The sequence below is a fragment of the Hylobates moloch genome, unplaced genomic scaffold, assembly GCF_009828535.3.
Source record: "Hylobates moloch isolate HMO894 unplaced genomic scaffold, HMol_V3 SCAFFOLD_15, whole genome shotgun sequence".
Lineage (NCBI taxonomy): Eukaryota > Metazoa > Chordata > Mammalia > Primates > Hylobatidae > Hylobates > Hylobates moloch.
In genome coordinates this window covers 77133990-77151991 of record NW_026652290.1, presented here as the reverse complement: position 1 = coordinate 77151991, position 18002 = coordinate 77133990, and the positions used below count along the sequence as shown (strand labels likewise).

At 39.0% G+C, this 18002-nt stretch overlaps 1 protein-coding gene and 1 non-coding gene across 6 annotated transcripts in view; both read right to left on the bottom strand.

Annotated features, from left to right (window-relative positions):
• FBXO11 (F-box protein 11) overlaps nucleotides 1-18002 on the bottom strand; it is a 100861-nt gene that overhangs the window by 30089 nt on the left and 52770 nt on the right. For all 5 annotated transcript variants that reach the window (XM_032178508.2, XM_032178507.2, XM_058428787.1 and 2 more), the window contains exons 2-4: nucleotides 1990-2117; nucleotides 1767-1848; nucleotides 1210-1354 (exon numbers count right to left, since the gene is read on the bottom strand). In XM_032178508.2, the coding sequence (XP_032034399.1) occupies nucleotides 1210-1354; nucleotides 1767-1848; nucleotides 1990-2117 (355 nt within the window). The remainder of the gene's footprint in view (nucleotides 1-1209; nucleotides 1355-1766; nucleotides 1849-1989; nucleotides 2118-18002) is intronic.
• On the bottom strand, nucleotides 14661-14762 carry LOC116484339 (U6 spliceosomal RNA). Its single transcript, XR_004252518.1, has one exon. It is a non-coding gene; the product is annotated as a U6 spliceosomal RNA (small nuclear RNA).

The window sequence follows — 18002 nt, the reverse complement described above, 5'->3', positions numbered from 1 at the left end:
GTTATAAAACAAAAAAGTGTAAAGTACTATAGTTTCAATACATTAACTATTAACAGTCTGCCATATTTGCTTCCACTCATTTTATCTACAGATCATTTATTATAGTTGTGATTATATAGCAAATTCAATTTTGTACTCTGTTCTTTTCTTTAAAAAACAGGGTCTCCATCTGTTTTCCAGGCTGGAGTACAGTGGCACGATCACGGCTCTCTGCAGCCTTGACTTCCTGGCCTCAAATGATCCTCCTGCCTCAGCCTCTGGAGTAGCTGGGACCACAGGCAGGAGCCACCACACCTGGCCTCTTTTCACTTTTATAACAGCATTTTTTTCATGTTATTAAAAACTTGGGCTGGGTGCGGTGGCTCATGCCTGTAATCCCAGCACTTTGGGCGACCGAGGTAGAAGGATCACTTGACCCCAGGAGTTCAAGATCAGACTAACAGTGAGACCCTTTGTCTCCAAAAAAAAATTAGCTGGGCATGGTGACACATGCCTGTGGTCCTGGCTACTCAGGAGGCTGAGGCGGGAGAATGGCTTGAGCCCAGAGGGTTGAGGCTGCAGTGAGCTGTGATCGCGACACTGCACTCCAGCCTGGGTGACAGAGCAAGACCCTGTCTCTCAAAAAACAAATGAAAATCTCTGTAAAAATTACTATTAGTGGTTATATCACAACTCTCCAAGTACACATTACACAGTTTACGTGGTTCATTCCCTTATTTCTGGATATTTAGATTATTTAAAATTTTTCTCATTTTAACTAGGCTGTTATGAAAAATTTGTACATAAGGCAAAAAAACTTTTCAGAAGTAGAATTACTGGGTCAAAGAGCATGAATTATTTAAAGATTCATGAATGCAACTGTTTTCCAAAAGTGATGTATAAAACCTACATTCTAATCTATCAGATTTAAAATTCATTAGCTATTTTAAATTACAGTTATATTTCTAAAAAGCTATTAAAAGAAAAACATTTCCCATAATCACTCAGTTGCTATTAACTGATAAATAGCAGAGAAAATACTTCATTTACTGATTTATAAATACCACCTGGACTGACAGCCCCCATTTGTAACTTGGAATTGATAAGCATTTTAATTTTGTTTCAACTAATTGTAACTACCAACTCACCGCTCCGACTTTCCTACCATGTTTAGCATTTTGGGCAACAAATAATCTACCTCAAGTTAATAAGGAATAGGTTTTTACTTACCACAAAATTGGATCATTAGCAAGTTCACTGAAGCGTTTACATACACAAGCTGCTCTACAAAGATCCTGTTCCAGCAAGTAAGAGAAGATTTTTAGAACCACTTCATCTGGCAGTTTCTCCTGAAGATATTGTTCAGCAGGTGCTGCTATAAAGAGATTAACATATAAACTATCATTCGAGCAATAACTTTCTCATTATTTAAAGAACACAGTTTTCATTTTATCTAATGAATAGCTTCTTTTTTGGATAATGGTCATTTTATAAGCATGTGGGTTTCATGGGTAACACATATTTATCTCTACCCTGAACTAACAAAAGTACTCCTTCGTTTAGGTATTATGTGCCATCTCAGAAATGGTTAAAATAAATACATAAAAAGCATTTTTATACAACAATAAAAGTCAGAGGGAGAGGTCAGGGTTCTAAAGTTTATTCTGTAATAATCACTTTCTGAATCCCAAAGGTAATACTCGAATACATTTAACTTTCATTTTTTGGTATCAAGCAAAATTTTAAAAAATTATTTTACTCATTCCTTACTTTCCCACAGGAAATACCTGATAGATCTTGTGATTTTCCAGACACTCTTGCACGTTTTGCACGATGACCAAAGTTTTCTGTAGTTGAAGTTGAGGCGCCCTTCAAAAACAAAACAGAAACTAGTAAAGCAAATATTCTTATCATCCATAATCATTACTTCTAAAAAAGGATGACATTCCCGTTTTCGTTTCTTGAAAATTCTTTCATTACAAAAAGACAAGCAATTACATTTAAAGTTACCTCCATACTGTTCTTTGTGGGACACGCTGTTCTTTTCGGCAAAAGAGTTTTTCTACGAAGTTGGTATGGACTATTTTGTGCACCAGGACCTGATTCTTCTGCAACCATATCTGCAGGCACATCATCATCTGTTATAAACAAAAGCAATGAGAAAAATTACACTGTTTAAAAAAAAAGTTCTATGGATACAGAAAACTTTCTTAAAACTTCAAATTCGGGAGGGAGCAGATACAAGTTTTACGTGAAATTCCAACCAACTCGATAGCCTTATGAAAGAAATGTTAGATTTCTATAAAATGTGGAAGATTTTTTTTTTTTTTTTTGAGATGGAGTCTCGCTTTGTTGCCCAGGCTGGAGTGCAGTGGTGCGATCTCGGCTCAATTTTTTTTTTTTTTTTGAGATGGAGTCTCGCTTTGTTGCCCAGGCTGGAGTGCAGTGGTGCGATCTCGGCTCACTGCAAGCTCCGCCTCCTGAGTTCACACCTCTCTCCTGCCTCAGCCTCCTGAGTAGCTGGGACTACAGGCGCCCACCACCACGCCCGGCTAATTTTTTGTATTTTTAGTAGAGATGGGGTTTCGTTGTGGTAGCCAGGATGGTCTCGATCTCCTGACCTCATGATCCACTCACCTCAGTCTCCCAAAGTGCTGGTATTACAGGCGTAAGCCACCGCGCCCGGCCGTGGAAGACTTTTTTTTAAAAAAAGGCGAGGAGGATGTCCACTTGCTGAGAGGAGTGGGAAGGGAACTGGTACTACATGGTTAGAGATCATATATGGTGAAGGCAGCTTAGCAAGGAGTGTGTCTATGAAGAAGAACAGCTCAATATAGGGCATGAGATACCAGGTAGGGTAAAAAGGGTGTCAGAGGGTGGTCTGGTGTATGAACATCTTTTTTTTTTTTTTTTTTGGAGATAGAGGGTCTCATTCTGTCACCCAGGCTGGAGTGCAGTGGCCCGATCACAGCTCACTGCAGCCTCAACCTCTTGGGCTCAAGCAATCCTCCTGCCTCAGCAACCCGAGCAGCTGGGGCTACAGGCATGCGCCACCACCCAGCTAATTAAAAAACAATTTTTGGTAGAGATGGGGTCTCACTATATTGCCCAGGCTGGTCTCAGACTCCTGGGTTCTAGCAATCCTCCCACCTTGGCCTCCAAAGTGCTTTCAACAGGTCATGGCTACAGTGAGCTATGATCACACAATCTGCACTCCAGCCTGGGTGACAGAGCAAGACCCTGTCTAAAAATAAGTCATTCAATCCATCCATCTATGAGTTTATAATAATACTTTAAACATTAAAAAAAAAAGATTATTTGAAAGATGCTAGTGGAAACCAACCCACCATGTTGAAAACTGGTAAATAACACAGTGGCTCAAGCCTGTAATCCCAGCACTTTGGGAGGCCAAGGCGGGCAGATCATGAGGTCAGGAGATCGAGACCATCCTGGCTAACACAGTGAAACCCCATCTCTACTAAAAATACAAAAAATTAGCCTGGTGTGGTAGCAGGCACCCGTAGTCCCAGCTACTCAGGAGGCTGAGGCAGGAGAATGGCGTGAACCCGGGAGGCAGAGCTTGCAGTGAGCTGAGATTGTGCCACTGCACTCCAGTCTGGGTGACAGAGCAAGACTCCGTCTCAAAAAAAACCCCAAAACCAAAAAACAAAACTGGTAAATAACAAGATATAAGCAAACACTTATTCTTCCTCTCTTACATAAACTGAATCACCAGGTAGCTAAGTATTAGATGAGGGGAAGCTTCTCTATAGAAACATTCCAGTAAGGAAGAGATAATAAAATTAGAGAATCACCATTTTGTTATCTCTAATGAGTTAACAGATTAAACCAATGAGTATCAATAGTTTGTAAAATCACAAAAACAACCAGTAGTGTATATATCTCCTATACCACTACCTATGAAGTCTGGCTAAAAACATCAAACCTGAATCTGATCAAACCTTTAAGAAACTCTACAGGTCAAACTACCAGTTTCTTAACAAATAAATTGGACAAAAACAGTGGGAGAAAAATAAAGAAAACTTTATAAAACACATTAAGAATATAAACTTTGGTATTCAAATTATTATTATTATTATTATTATTATTAGAGATGGAGTCTCATTCTGTCGCCAGGCTGGAGTGCAGTGGCGTGATCTCCGCTCACTGCAACCTCCACCTCCTGGGTTCAAGTGATTCCCCTGCTCAGCCTCCTGAGTAGCTGGGACTACAGGCACACACCACCATGCCTGGCTAACTTTTTGTATTTTAGTAGAGACGGGGTTTCACCATGTTGGCCAGGATGGTCTCTAACTCCTGACCTCGTGATCCGCCCACCTCGGCCTCCCAAAGTGCTGGGATTACAGGCGTAAGCCACTGTGCCCGGCCAAATTATTTTTTAAAAAGCTAGAAAATGATTATAATACAAATGCTTTTAGTGGGGAAGGAGGAGAATATAATTTTTTTTTTTTTTTTTGAGACAGAGTCTCGCCCTGTCGCCCAGGCTGGAGTGCACTTGCGTGATCTCAGCTCACTGCAACCTCCGCCTCCTGGGTTCAAGCGATTCTCCTGCCTCAGCCTCCCGAGTAGCTGGGACTACAGGTGCGCACCACTATGGCCAGCTAATTTTTGTATTTTTGATAGAGACGGGGTTTCACAATGTTGGCCAGGATGGTCTTGATCTCTTGACCTCGTGATCCGCCCACCTCGGCCTCCCAAAGTGCTGGGATTATAAGCGTGAGCCACCGGCGCCCGGCAGCAGGAGAATATAATTAGAATGGGAAACATAAAAGGCTTAGCAGTAGCTGGCAAAGTTCTATTTCTTGACTTGTTGGTATTACAAAGATAATAACTTAATAATAACTCAACAAGCTCTGTATTTGTGTTTTATGTAGGTTTCTCTACCTAGCTGTATTTCATAATAACAAAGGTATAAAAAGGGGAGAGAGTTTGTAAAAGTGTAGTATTTAAAAGTAGAGATTTCCAGTCAGCTAACCTTGGGTGTAAATTAACATTTTTAAGCCTACATTTTCTCATCTATTAAAGATAATAGTATGTTATAATTGAAAGCTGCTAAAAACTTAAATATATGTAAAACACACAGTATGCCTGGGCTCATATGCAGAGTTCAAGAAGTATTTCAATTACTATTATTTCATTTAAATATTGTTTGATTAACATCACTTTCAAATGAAACTTGGAAAAACAGGTAAATTTTTCTTTTTTGTTTTTTTTTGTTTTTTTTTAAAAGATACAGGGTCTCACTTTGTCACCCAGGCTGGAATACAGTGGCACAATCATGGCTTGCTGCAGCCTGAATCTCCTGGGCTCAAGCAGCCCTCCCATCTTGGCCTCTCGAATAGCTGGAACTACAGATGTGAACCACCACACCTGGCTAATTATAACAATTTTTTTTGTAGACACAAGGTCTCACCACGTTGTGCAGGCTAGTCTCAAAACTCCTGAGCTCAAGTGATCCTCCTGCCATGGCCTCCCAAAGTGATGACATTATTACGGCTGTGAGTCAATGTGCCCAGCTTGTAAATTTTCCATGTAGTGCAGGAATCACCAAAAGTAGCCAGTATGATACGCCTAGGCATTTGTAGAACTCTCTCCCTTTGAGGTCTAATATGTGTAATTCTATAAATGTTTGTATATTAATAATATGACTAGTAAATGTCCTATGTGTGCTTGAAAGGAACATCAATACTAATTTTTAGAGTACGGTTTAAACATGTCTAAAAGATCTAGCTTGTTAATTGTGTTGTTCAAATAGTCTCTATGCTTTCATTTTTTCACTTTTGTTGAGGGTGGTGGTGGTTTATTCATTGGCTTCTGAAGGAAATGTGCTGAAATCTCTCACTGTATTTGTAGTTATTCTTTTTTTTTTTGCCTGCAAATTTTTGCTTTCTGTGCTTTGAGACAATATTATTTGGACACACAGATTCAAGATAACTATTTCTTCCTGGTGAATTATTCTATTCTTCATTATGTAATGGCTTTCTTCATCATCTTCATTATGTAATGGCTTTCTTCATCACTAACAATGCTTTCTGCCTTAAAAATCTATTTTTGGTCTATGAGCTTTCTGTTTTGGTTTGTGTCAGTCTAGTATTTTTTAAATCCTTTATTTTCAATTTCTTACTTTTATGGATTACATTTTAGATTTGCTGCTTCTTTTTTTTTTTTTTTTTTTTTGAGATGAGTCTTGCTCTGTTGCCCAGGTTGGAGTGCAATGGCGTGATCTCAGCTCACTGCAACCTCCGCCTCTTGGGTTCAAGCTATTCTCCTGCCTCAGCCTTCCAAGTAGCTGGGATTACAGGCATGCGCCACCACGCCTGGCTAATTTTTGTATTTTTAATAGAGACGGGGTTTCACTATGTTGGCCAGGATGGTCTCGAACTCCTGACCTCAGGTGATTCGCCTGCCTCAGCCTCCCAAAGTGCTGGGATTACAGGAATGAACCACTGTGCCTGGCCTAGATTTGCTTATTCTTAACCATTTATCGCTAGACTTTTCCTTTTCAGCCAAGGCAAGAGTATCTGTCTAATCTGAATTTTAACCCATCTACTGCCAATTTCCATGAGTATATTTTTAATTTCTAAAAGTTATTTTTTTCCAAGTTTTACTGTTTCTTTTTCACACTGATCTATTACCTCATCGGTTCATTTCCTTCTTTTATCTCTTCAATCATTTCACTCACATTTTATATTCTCTCTTAGATTGTTCTGTCATTGAATTTGTTCTTGAGTGAGCATTTGACTAGTGGGCACTTTTTCTAATCTCTATGCATAATTAGGGAAGTTGTTTCAGGCTCTAGGCCACATGCCTGGGTCTTTGTTCCAGATATATTTTGAAAAGGCCCAAGGCCATATATCCTATCCCCATGTGTGCAATAAAATTCAACCCCAGACCCCTTAGAACATATGCAGGACCAAAAGCCCCCTGTGTTATATACAGCAACACTAGCTCCCGCTTACTGTTCTAATTTTCTCTGGTTTCTGATACCTATGAATTTTCCTCCTCTTCTTTCCTTCCTTAAAAGTTTAGTTATACGTTTATAGTTTTGTTCTTAATGCATATTTCTTTGGTTTGTTTTGTTTTTGAGACAGGGTCTCACTCTGTCACCCGGCTGGAGTGCAGCGGTGGGATCTCGACTCACTGCAACCTCCGTTTCCCTGGCTCAAGCAATTCTCCCACCTCAGTTTACATGTGTGCACGCCACCATGCCTGGCTAATTTTTGTAGATACATGGCTTTGCCATGTTGCCCAGGATGGGTCTCAAACTCCTGAGCTCAAGTGATCTGCCCACCTTGGCCTCCCAAAATGCTGGGATTACAGGCATGAGCCACTGTGCCCAGCCCTTATTGCATATTTCATTTTGATATGTTTGTAGTACGCATGCATGTGGGTTAATGTCTCTATCAGCTTGTTTGCCATTGCCTTCAGTAGTCAGTCCAATTCTACAACACTCAAAAGTACATTCTCAAACTTTTCATCCTATACAACTCCCTCTTCCCTCCCTCACCTTCACCTTTTTAAAATCTGTAGACCTTATCACTACAGACACCCACCCACCCCACCCTGGAATCCTTTCCTTCTCACCATCGACTAGCAAATAGTAAAGATTGAAAAGTAAGGAATTCAAAGGTCGTAACAGGAAAGAGAAGGTGCTGATTAATTCATTTGCATCCTAAAATGTACAGCAAATAAATTCAAGAAGCTACATGATTTAAGTCATGAATACCACAGAAATCTCAACTTCCCACTTGTAAACACTGTCCTAAAGTGCTCATGAGTTATAAAATTACTGTTTTGAACTCTGCGCTGAAGAATATGTGCTAATTTCTACATAGTTCTCATATTAAATTACCACTGACTGTTCTGAGAATCAAGTACAGTGCCAGAAGTTACTTAAAAAGGGATCATTCAGGCCGGGCGCGGTGGCTCACGCTTGTAATCCCAGCACTTTGGGAGGCCGAGGCGGGCGGATCACGAGGTCAGGAGATCGAGACCACGGTGAAACCCCGTCTCTACTAACGATACAAAAAACTAGCCGGGCGTGGTGGCGGGCGCCTGTAGTCCCAGCTACTCGGAGAGGCTGAGGCAGGAGAATGGCGCGAACCCGGGAGGCGGAGCTTGCAGTGAGCCGAGATCGTGCCACTGCACTCCAGCCTGGGCGACAGAGCAAGACTCCGTCTCAAAAAAAAAAAGGGTCATTCTGGGAAGATAGGTTGGCTACTACTGTGATAAGCTGCAAAAAAGCTTAAAAGAAATCTCTAGTCATTTGGATTCGCTTCATCTTTTGAACTCCTGTAGTACTGAATATATACCATACATCCCTTACTATACCTTAGCTGCCTTATGTTGTATTTACTTTTTTTTATTATATGCCATATTTCCCTAAAATTATAAGCTCTCAGGGCAAGGTAGGGTAAAAAGGGTGCCCTCTTTTATATTCTTCAGCGTTTAACTTGGTGCCCAATCAGTACTCAATAAATATTGATTCCCATCAATGGAGAACCCTTTAATTTTACTCAATTCAGGAAGTTCTTCGTAGAAGCCATCACTAGTGGTGGCTATGTTGACCTTATGTCCTACTTTACAGGAAAAAAAAAAAAAGCCAAATAAGAACTGCCTAAACTTCCTTCCAACATCCAAATCCACAAATGCATTTACATGTAGATCCATTATTTTTTGTTCCCTCCTGAAATTATGGAGAGGTATTCCCCAAGACAGACTTAGCATACGTGAAACAAAAAATACTTGTTACATTAAATAAAAATGAGTAAAGCCAATGATCCATGATAGATGCAGCAAACTGGCTCCAACCCAAGAAACACGAAATCACGGATTAGTTATGGTTTTGTGCCAACAAGTCTAAAAGCATGACCTTAAAATAATTTTGGCCAGGCACGGTGGCCCATGCCTGTAAATCCCAGCACTTTGGGAGGCCCAGGCGGGCAGATCATCTGAGGTCGGGAGGTCTAGACCAGCCTGGCCAACATGGAGAAACTCCGTCTCTACTAAAAATACAAAATTAGCCAGCTTTGGTGGCGCATGCCTGTAATCCCAGCTACTCAGGGGGCTGAGGCAGGAGAATTGCTTGAACCTGGAAGGAGGAGGCTGCAGTGAGCGGAGATCATGCCATTGCACTCCAGCGTGGGCAACAAAAGCGAAACTGTCTCCCAAAAAAAAAAAAAAATTTAATTTTATAGTTTTCATTTTTATATCTAATAGAATATTAATGCCAATGATTAATGTCAAGTTGTAATCAAAGACTTAAAAATAACCCACTACCAAAAATGTTCAATTTTAATCACAATTTACAGAAAAATTTTTTAGTTAGAAAAAATGTTCTAGACCAGAAATGTCCACCAGAAATAGAACGCAATCCACATATGTAATTTAGCTGCATTAAAAAATAAAAGTGAAATTTTAATATACTTAACATATTAAATCTGAAATATATCATTTCAACATGTAAATATAAAATTGTTAGAGATAATTTACATTTTTTTCATACTAAATCTTTGAAAATAGTACGTATGTGTAATACAGCATGCCTCTATTCAGACTAGGCATATTTCAAGTGCTCAAAAGCCACATGCAGCTAGTGGCTACCCTTAATTGGACAATGCAGACACATACGGTCACTTATCACTTAAAAACAAGAACACATTCTGAGAAGGCTGGTCATGGTGGCTCACACCTGTAATCCCTGCACTTTAGGAGGCCAAGGAGGCGGTTCACCCGAGGCCAGGAGTTCAAGACCAGCCTAGCCAATGTGGTGAAACCCTATCTCTACTAAAAAAATAAAAGAAATCAGCCAGGTGTGGTGGCACCTGTAATCCCAGCTACTCAGGAGGCTGAGGCAGGAGAATTGCTTGAACCTGAAAGGTGTAGACTGCAGTGAGCTGACACTGTGCAACTGCACTCCAGCCTGAGTGACAGAGCGAGACTCTGTCTCAAAAAAAAAAAAAAAAGAAAAAGAAAAAGAAATTAAACACTTAGGCTATAATGGTATAAGCCTACTGTTCCTAGGCTATAAGCCTGTACAGCATGTTACTGTACTGTACTGAACACTGTAGACAATTGTAACACAACAGTAAATAACTGCCTATCTAAAGAAAGTAAAAAGGTACAGTAAAAATACAGTATTGTGGCTGGGTGTGGTGGCTCATGCCTGTAATCCCAGCACTTTGGGAGGCCAAGACAGGAGGATCATTTGAGGTCTGGAGTTTGGGACCAGCCTGGTCAACATGGTGAAACCCTGTCTCTATTAAAAATACAAAAATTAGCAAGGCGTGGTGGCACATGCCTGTAGTCCCAGCTACTGAGGAGGCTGCGGCAGGAGAACCGCTTGAACCCAGGAGGTTGCAGTAAGCCAAGATCACACCCACTGCACTCCAGCCTGGGTGACAGAACGAGACTCTGTCTCAAAAGAACAAATAAAATATAGTATCATAATCTTTTGGGACCACCATCATATAGTCTGTTGTTGATGAAAACATTGTTATGTGGTGCATGACTGTGTTAGACAGACTGTGTGTGTATATAAAAACACACACATATGGCCAGGCACAGTGGCTCATGCCTGTAATCCCAGCACTTTGGGAGGCTGAGGCAGGTGGATCATGAGGTCAGGAGATTGGGACCATCCTGGCTAACACAGTGAAACCCCATCTCTACTAAAAATACAAAAAGTTAGCCGGGCGTGGTGACGGGTGCTTGCAGTCCCAGCTACTTGGGAGGCTGAGGCAGGAGAATGGTGTGAATCCGGGAGGTGGAGCTTGCAGTGAGCTGAGATCGCACCACTGCACTCCAGCCCAGGCGACAGAGCGAGACACCATCTGAAAAAAAAAAACAAAACAAAAACAAAAACCAAACACACACACACACACACACACACACACACACACACACACACACACACACACATTTCACTAAACCTTTATCAGTTCTCTTAAAGCAGAGATCCCCAACCCCCAGGGCCAGTTAGGAACTGGGCCACCCAGGAGGTGAGTGGTAGGTGACCAAGCAATACTGCCTGAGCTCCGCCTCCTGTTAGATCAGACACAGCATTAGATTCTCATAGGAGTGTGAACCCTATTGTGAACTGCACATGCGAGGGATCTAGGTTGTGCACTTCCTATGAGAATCTAATTATGTGGTGCATGTCTGATGATCTGAGGTGAAGAGTTTCATCCTGAAACCACCCACCCCTCTGAGCCTGTGGAAAAATTGTCTTCCACAAAACCAGTCGTTGGTGCCAAAAAAGGTTGGGGACCACTGTCTTAAAGCATAAAAAGTTAATATGCAATTTAAAAGTATGCTATTTGCACACACATATACATCAAAATTTATTTTATAATTTCTAGATTTTACTACAAATCCTATGCTATAAATACACTACAATCTTCACTATTAATAGGAACCACAGAAATAAGTAAAGGCTTCTGGAAAATAAACATGTTTCTTTAATTAAAAAATAACCTTTGACATCTTTGATAATAAATGTAGCACTGAAAATTTATTTTAGAATTCAAATAAGATTCCTAACTGTCTTGACTCTATTTATTCTGAGGCTAGCAGAATACCTTGCTTTTTATATACCCTTTACCTTGAAAGTTTGCAAAAAACTATACTATTGATTGGCTGGGGTTTAAAGTCTACACATTTTAGGTTATAAAGTTAAGAGTAGTTTATGGAATTTAATTGACAGAAGTTTTTTTCCCCACAAATATACAAATTCCAATTTACTTACCCATACTCACAGATCAGATTGGAAACTTAGGCAAATCTGTGCTACTAACAACTTTGTGTTTAGAAACAGCTCCCAGTCTCATGGCGTAAAGGAACCACACTTGACAACTGTTTCTAACACAGTTGGAAACTACCACAGCTTTTCTCTAACTGCTAAAAAAATTCACAAATGGAAATCAAGACAAAATTTAAATACTTATAAAGTTAAATGGTTTACTTAAAATTTAAATATTTTATAGTAGAGAGCCCAAAAGTAAAGTTATAATTTAAAAACCTTTTTAAAAGCTTGACTTGCTGCAAAGCAAGTGTTTCTGATTTTATAGTTACATTTTAAAATTATTTATTTAGGATACTGTTACACAATACTTCCATTAATGTATTCAATTACTAACACACATACACTCTCACACTGAATTTTTGCCACTACAGGATCATTATACTCAAAATGACTAAAAAAAATGTGCATTTTCATTACTTAGCAACAACCTTCAAAAGCCAAATCTTGCCATGTACTGTGCTAGGTATTGGTGAAACAGGTCAATCAAACAGAATATTTGCTCTTCTAGAGCCTAAGAGACAGACACTAAACAGGCAGTAATAATGCAGCGTGTCACATGCTGATAAGGATAAGCAAAAAGTATTGAGGGAATATTTAACAACATCTAATCCAATATTAGATGATGTGGGTATTGGTATAAGGTTTTCTAGTCCAAGCTGAGAAATGGATGACAACTGAGAGTTAGTCATGTAGAAGGAATAGTGTGTGTGAAGACCTGAAGGTGCTCATCTCCAGCACAGGTATCAAGGAACTGCCAGCTGCTCCATATGTATGGCTATACTACGTAGCAGAGGCCAAATTATAAAGGCTGTTACAAACACTTAAAATAATTTAGACTTTATCTTAAAAACAAAATATGGTCCCTGAAGGGTATTAAAAAGAACAGTAATGTGTTCTGATTTTGGTTTTAGGAAGATCACCCAAACAATGCAAAACAACTGGAAATGAATAGCACTGGTGGGAGGAGACCAGTAAGGGTGCCACAGCACAAAACAACTCAGAGAGGAAGATGGCTACAGTAATAAATATGGAAGAAATGGATATATAAGATACAAGATAAAGCTCATAAAACTTTATGAGTGGGTATGGTGGGCTGGGGGTGGAGAGGTTGGAACCAAATTAATACTGACTTGGGCAATTCAATGGATGGTGGTGCCATGTACTAAGGCAGTGACTTTGGAGGTTGAAGGTGGGGAAACAAGATGAGTTAAGGGTTTGGATTTTGAGTTTTGAGGTACCTGTGAGACATTCAAGTGGAAATGCCCAACATAAAACTAAATATGTAGATCTCAAGCATTAATGAGTCATTTGGGTTGGAAATAAATAAGAGAATTTTGTCACTCAGAAAATACACTACACTAGGAATGGGGAGTCAGAAAGCATAGACCAGCTATCATAGCTATCATAATATACATATGGTACAATACTGTTTCATGTTAGACATGCCATTCAATTTTTGAGAGGTAGCCATATGATGTAAAGTGGACTGTTATCTGTTGATGTCAAAATTAACAATACTGTATATAGAAAATGTCCACAGATTCATGAATTTGAAATGAATTTAAAAAATAAGTAAAAAATGTCTGTGGGCCCAGAATTGACAAAAGTTCGTAACTTTAGTTTGATTAAAAAGAAAATCTCCAACTGACAGCTACTAATTGAAGGATTAAAGTCTCTTGAGAATAGCTTAACTTTATTTTAATTCTTTCCTGTTTCGTATCACGTTCTGTTCTCCCAAGACATTTTCTCTCATTGCTTTTGGGAAAAGGAGTGTAAAATAGTCTCTCCCCAGAATGGAACATGTGAAAACGTTTTCTTCCATTCTCACATTTGTTCCCCTAGTTTTTCACGTTCAATATTTCCTATGCGTCAAAATTCATAAAATACATACGATAATTTTCTATTTTAACAAGCAAGAAAAAATTTTTTAAAGTTAGTAACTTCCAAAGATTTAAAATACTTAAGTTCAATCCAAGTTCAACTGGACAATGTAATTCAAAAGTAGTGTTATGTACAAGTAGAAACTGATATGGCCAGTTATGAAATATATCATTAATTCAAGACCAGAATGACCATAGCCCCAAATTAACAATTAAGTCAAATCTAGCTTTAGCCTAACCTTGGATTCACAGACGTTATCAACTAATTGCTATTAATTTTTTCTTTTCTTTCTTTTTTTTTTTTTTTTTTTGAGAAACAGTCTCACTCTGTTGCCCAGGCTGGAGTGCAGTGGTGTGATCTCGGCTCATCACAACCTCCGCCTGCCAGGTTCAAGCAATTCTCCTGCCTCAGCCTCCCAAGTAGCTGGGACTACTAATTTTGTATTTTTACCATGTCTGGCTAATTTTTGTATTTTTAGTAGAGATGGGGTTTCACTATGCTGGCCAGGCTGGTCTCGAATTCCTGACCTCATGCTCCGCCCGCCTCAGCCTCCCAAAGTGCTGGGATTACAGGCGTGAGCCACCATACCCAGCCTATTAATTTTCATCTTTTTGCTAGTCATTGTGAATATAAAGGTCCATCACTGAGGGAACTGTTCTAGTAGGGGAGTGAGATATGTAAACAAATAAAGCAATATAGTAAGTGCCATAACAAGGACACACGCAGGTGTTATAAAAGTATAAAATAGGACACACAAATCATCATATGCACACAGCTTAAAAGAAAACAATTTAGCCTGTCCCTAATGTATTTTCACATAAAATTTAGAAATTTCTAGAAATGTCTTTAGTTTACGGGCAAGGAGTTTAAGAGCAAGAGTGTGAAGTATGAAAAGCAAAATGAAAATATGGCTATATTCTTATAAGCATTAAATGCTTAACCTTTCCTTTGTGAATTCACACAAGAAAAAACTTTTTTAAATATAGAACGCTTTACAAATTTGCATGTCAATCTTGGGCAGGGGCCATGCTAATATTCTCTGTATCAAGCAACCTTTTTTTTTTTTTTTTGAGACTGAGTCTTGCTCTGTTGCCCAGGTTGGAGTGCAATGGCACTGTCTTGGCTCACTGCGACCTCCGCCTTCTTCAAGCGATCCTCCTGCCTCAGCCTCCTGAATAGCTGGGATTACAGGCACCCGCCACCACACCTGGCTAATTTTTGTATTTTTAGTAGAGACAGGGTTTTGCCATGTTGGCCAGGCTGGTCTCGAACTCCTGACCTCAGGTGATCCACCTGCCTCGGCCTCCCAAAGTGCTGGGATTACAGGCGTGAGCCACCACGTCCGGCCAGCAACCATTTTATTGAAAGAAGAAAAACAGACCTCACCAGAGAGAGAAAAGGATGGGGAGGGGGCTCAGCATCATCAGTTCTTTCCCAGTCCCATTCTTTGACTATAATTTGTGGTACTGCAACATGATTTCTAGTAATGTTTTTCACAAATCAAGAAATCACCCAACAAGAAAGGTATTAATTTGTTCTATTGACAGGCAGTTCAGGCCATTAAGGTTAAGTGAAATGCTTAAGGTTAGAAAGCCAATAAACGGCAGCAAAATAATTTTTAAGTCAATGGACTCTAGATATAATGTTTTTATTTTTACTTATCACTACGAAGTAATTTGGGTGTCTTTTAAAACTTTATTGTATCAATACAAATGATGATGGATGATAATAATGATAGTAATTCAAATAAATAGTGCCATTACTGCTAACAGTGTATCTAACACTTACTGAAAACCTACATGTACAGGCACTAATGTTTCAAGTGTTTTATACGTGTATCAACTCATTGAATCCTTCCATCAACTTCATAAGGGACATACTATTATTCCTATGTTATAGATGAGGAAACCAGGCAAAGAGAGGTTAGGCAACTCACGCTACATCACACAGTATTAAGCAGCAGAGGCAGATCAGATGGTTAAGCTCCAGAGCCCCCTACTCTTAATCTCTGCTTTACAATTAATTTTGCTAAATAATACTGGATACATTTATTAGGAGTATATTAGCCTATAAAAGAATACCATGGAATGGGACATAAACCTTTTGGGAATGTTTAATTTGAAGAATTTTTTTTTTTTTTTGAGATGGAGTCTTGCTCTGTCACCCAGGCTACAGTGCAGTGGCACGATTCCTGAGTTCAAGCCATTCTCCTGCCTCAGCCTCCCCAGTAGCTGGGATTACAGGCACACACCACCAAGCCCAGCTAATCTTTGTATTTTCAGTACAGACGGGGCTTCACCACGTTGGCCAGGCTGGTCTCGAACTTCTGACCTCGTGATCCACCTGCCTCGGCCTCCCAAAGTGCTGGGATTACAGGCATGAGCCACCGTGCCTGGCCCAGGAATTAAAAAATAAATAAAATAATACTTTTCCATGTCATATTTTATTCAAATATAGAAAAATACCACAATATTAAATCAGATCCTTTATTTTATTAATAGGTAGCTCCTCAGATGTTTTAGTATTGTAAATAGTAATATGTGGAGACAGTATAGCACAATGACTAAGAATACAGGCTCAAAAAAAACTGGCTCTTGGTTACATTCCTGGCTTAGTAGCCACCCTGTTATCTTGCATAAGTACCTTAGCCTCTTTAACTTAAGCTCCTCAACTGATTTTCAGTTCATCTATAAAATGGAGATAATCATGGTGCCTACCTTATAAAATTATTGTGAAGATTAAGTAAGATTGATAATACTTAACAGTACCTGGCAGAGATGACCTCTCAACGTTAGCTATCATCATAATTGAGATGTGATACTGAAAGTTACCAAGGTCCACTCAAAATATATTTCAAATTCCACCTGGAGGCTTAAAAAAAATTATCCAATTTCATCTTCTAAAAACTCTATGAGGTAGAAATAATGATTTCTATTACAAAATATTACTCATGACAGGTATTTAGAATGGTTCTAGAAGCTTAGAAGATAATGTTAAATCCACAAATGCCAAGTGCTGACCACAGATAAAAATGAATACTGTTCCCTTTAAAGTATCAGTAGTCATTTGCAGAGGCTATAAAACTATTCCAACAATCCTGCCAGTTTCAAAGTATGTATCACATTAATTCTTTCTGAATTATAAAAGTATGTTCACTTAGAAAATATGAATATAGAAAAACACACAAAAGAGAAAACAGTTACTTAACGTCTCAGTTTAAGAATATTTTTTCTTTTTTTTTTCTTTTTTTTTTTTTTAGACGGAGTCTCACTCTGTCGCCCAGGCTGGAGCACAGTGGTGCGATATTGGCTCACTACAACCTCCGTCTCCCGTGTTCAATTGATTCTCCTGCCTCAGCCTCCCGAATAGCTGGGACTACAGGTGCGTGCCACCACGCCCGGCTAATTTTTGTGTATTTTTAGTAGAGATGGGGTTTCACTGTGTTAGCCAGGATGGTCTCCATCTCCTGACCTTGTGATCCGCCCGCCTCGGCCTCCCAAAGTGCTGGGATTACAGGCATGAGCCACCAAAGAATATGCTCAAAGAAGATTCTTTGAGCAATGTTTTAAACAAATTATATAATTTGAGACACTACATACTGCTTGGTATCTTTCTTTTTCATTGTTATTACATCATGAGTATGAAATAAGTTCATGATGCATGTCATAAAATTTTTTCTGAAACACAGTTTTCAATGGCTACAGGATATCAGTGTCCCATAATTTATTTAATCAGTCCCTTCTTATTAAAGTTTACTTAACTAGTCCCCTGTTATTAAGGTTTTCTGCCTTGGCCATAGTTGTGAACTCTTTTCAATCATGACAAATTTACCCTTTAGAATAAATATGATTTTTGACATTAACTCACTCAGAATCAAATGACTTATCAAGCCAAGACATATAATAGTTGACATTAAAGTACTTATTATAAAGCAGTTTGAGCATCAACATACATTTTCTCATTTGTTATAACCACCCTATGAGATTGATACTATTATTCCCATTTTACAAATGTGGATGATGAAGTTTAGGAGAGATTAACTTTCTGGAAGTCAAACAGTAAGTGGCAGGGCTGAGATTTGATTCAGAAACCCAGTCTTAATTTCGGTTCTGTCTGGCTTCCCTAATAATGGTAATAACAAAATCAACAACACAACCAGTAACACCAGCCAACAACAATAATAATGAGCAGTTAACATTTATTAACACACCAGGCACTGTAATAATTAATTTATTCCTATAAAGGAAAACCTAGTTGTTATTAGTCCAACTTGCCAATTCTGTCCCCAGGACTTTTTTTTTTTTTTTTTTTTTTTTTT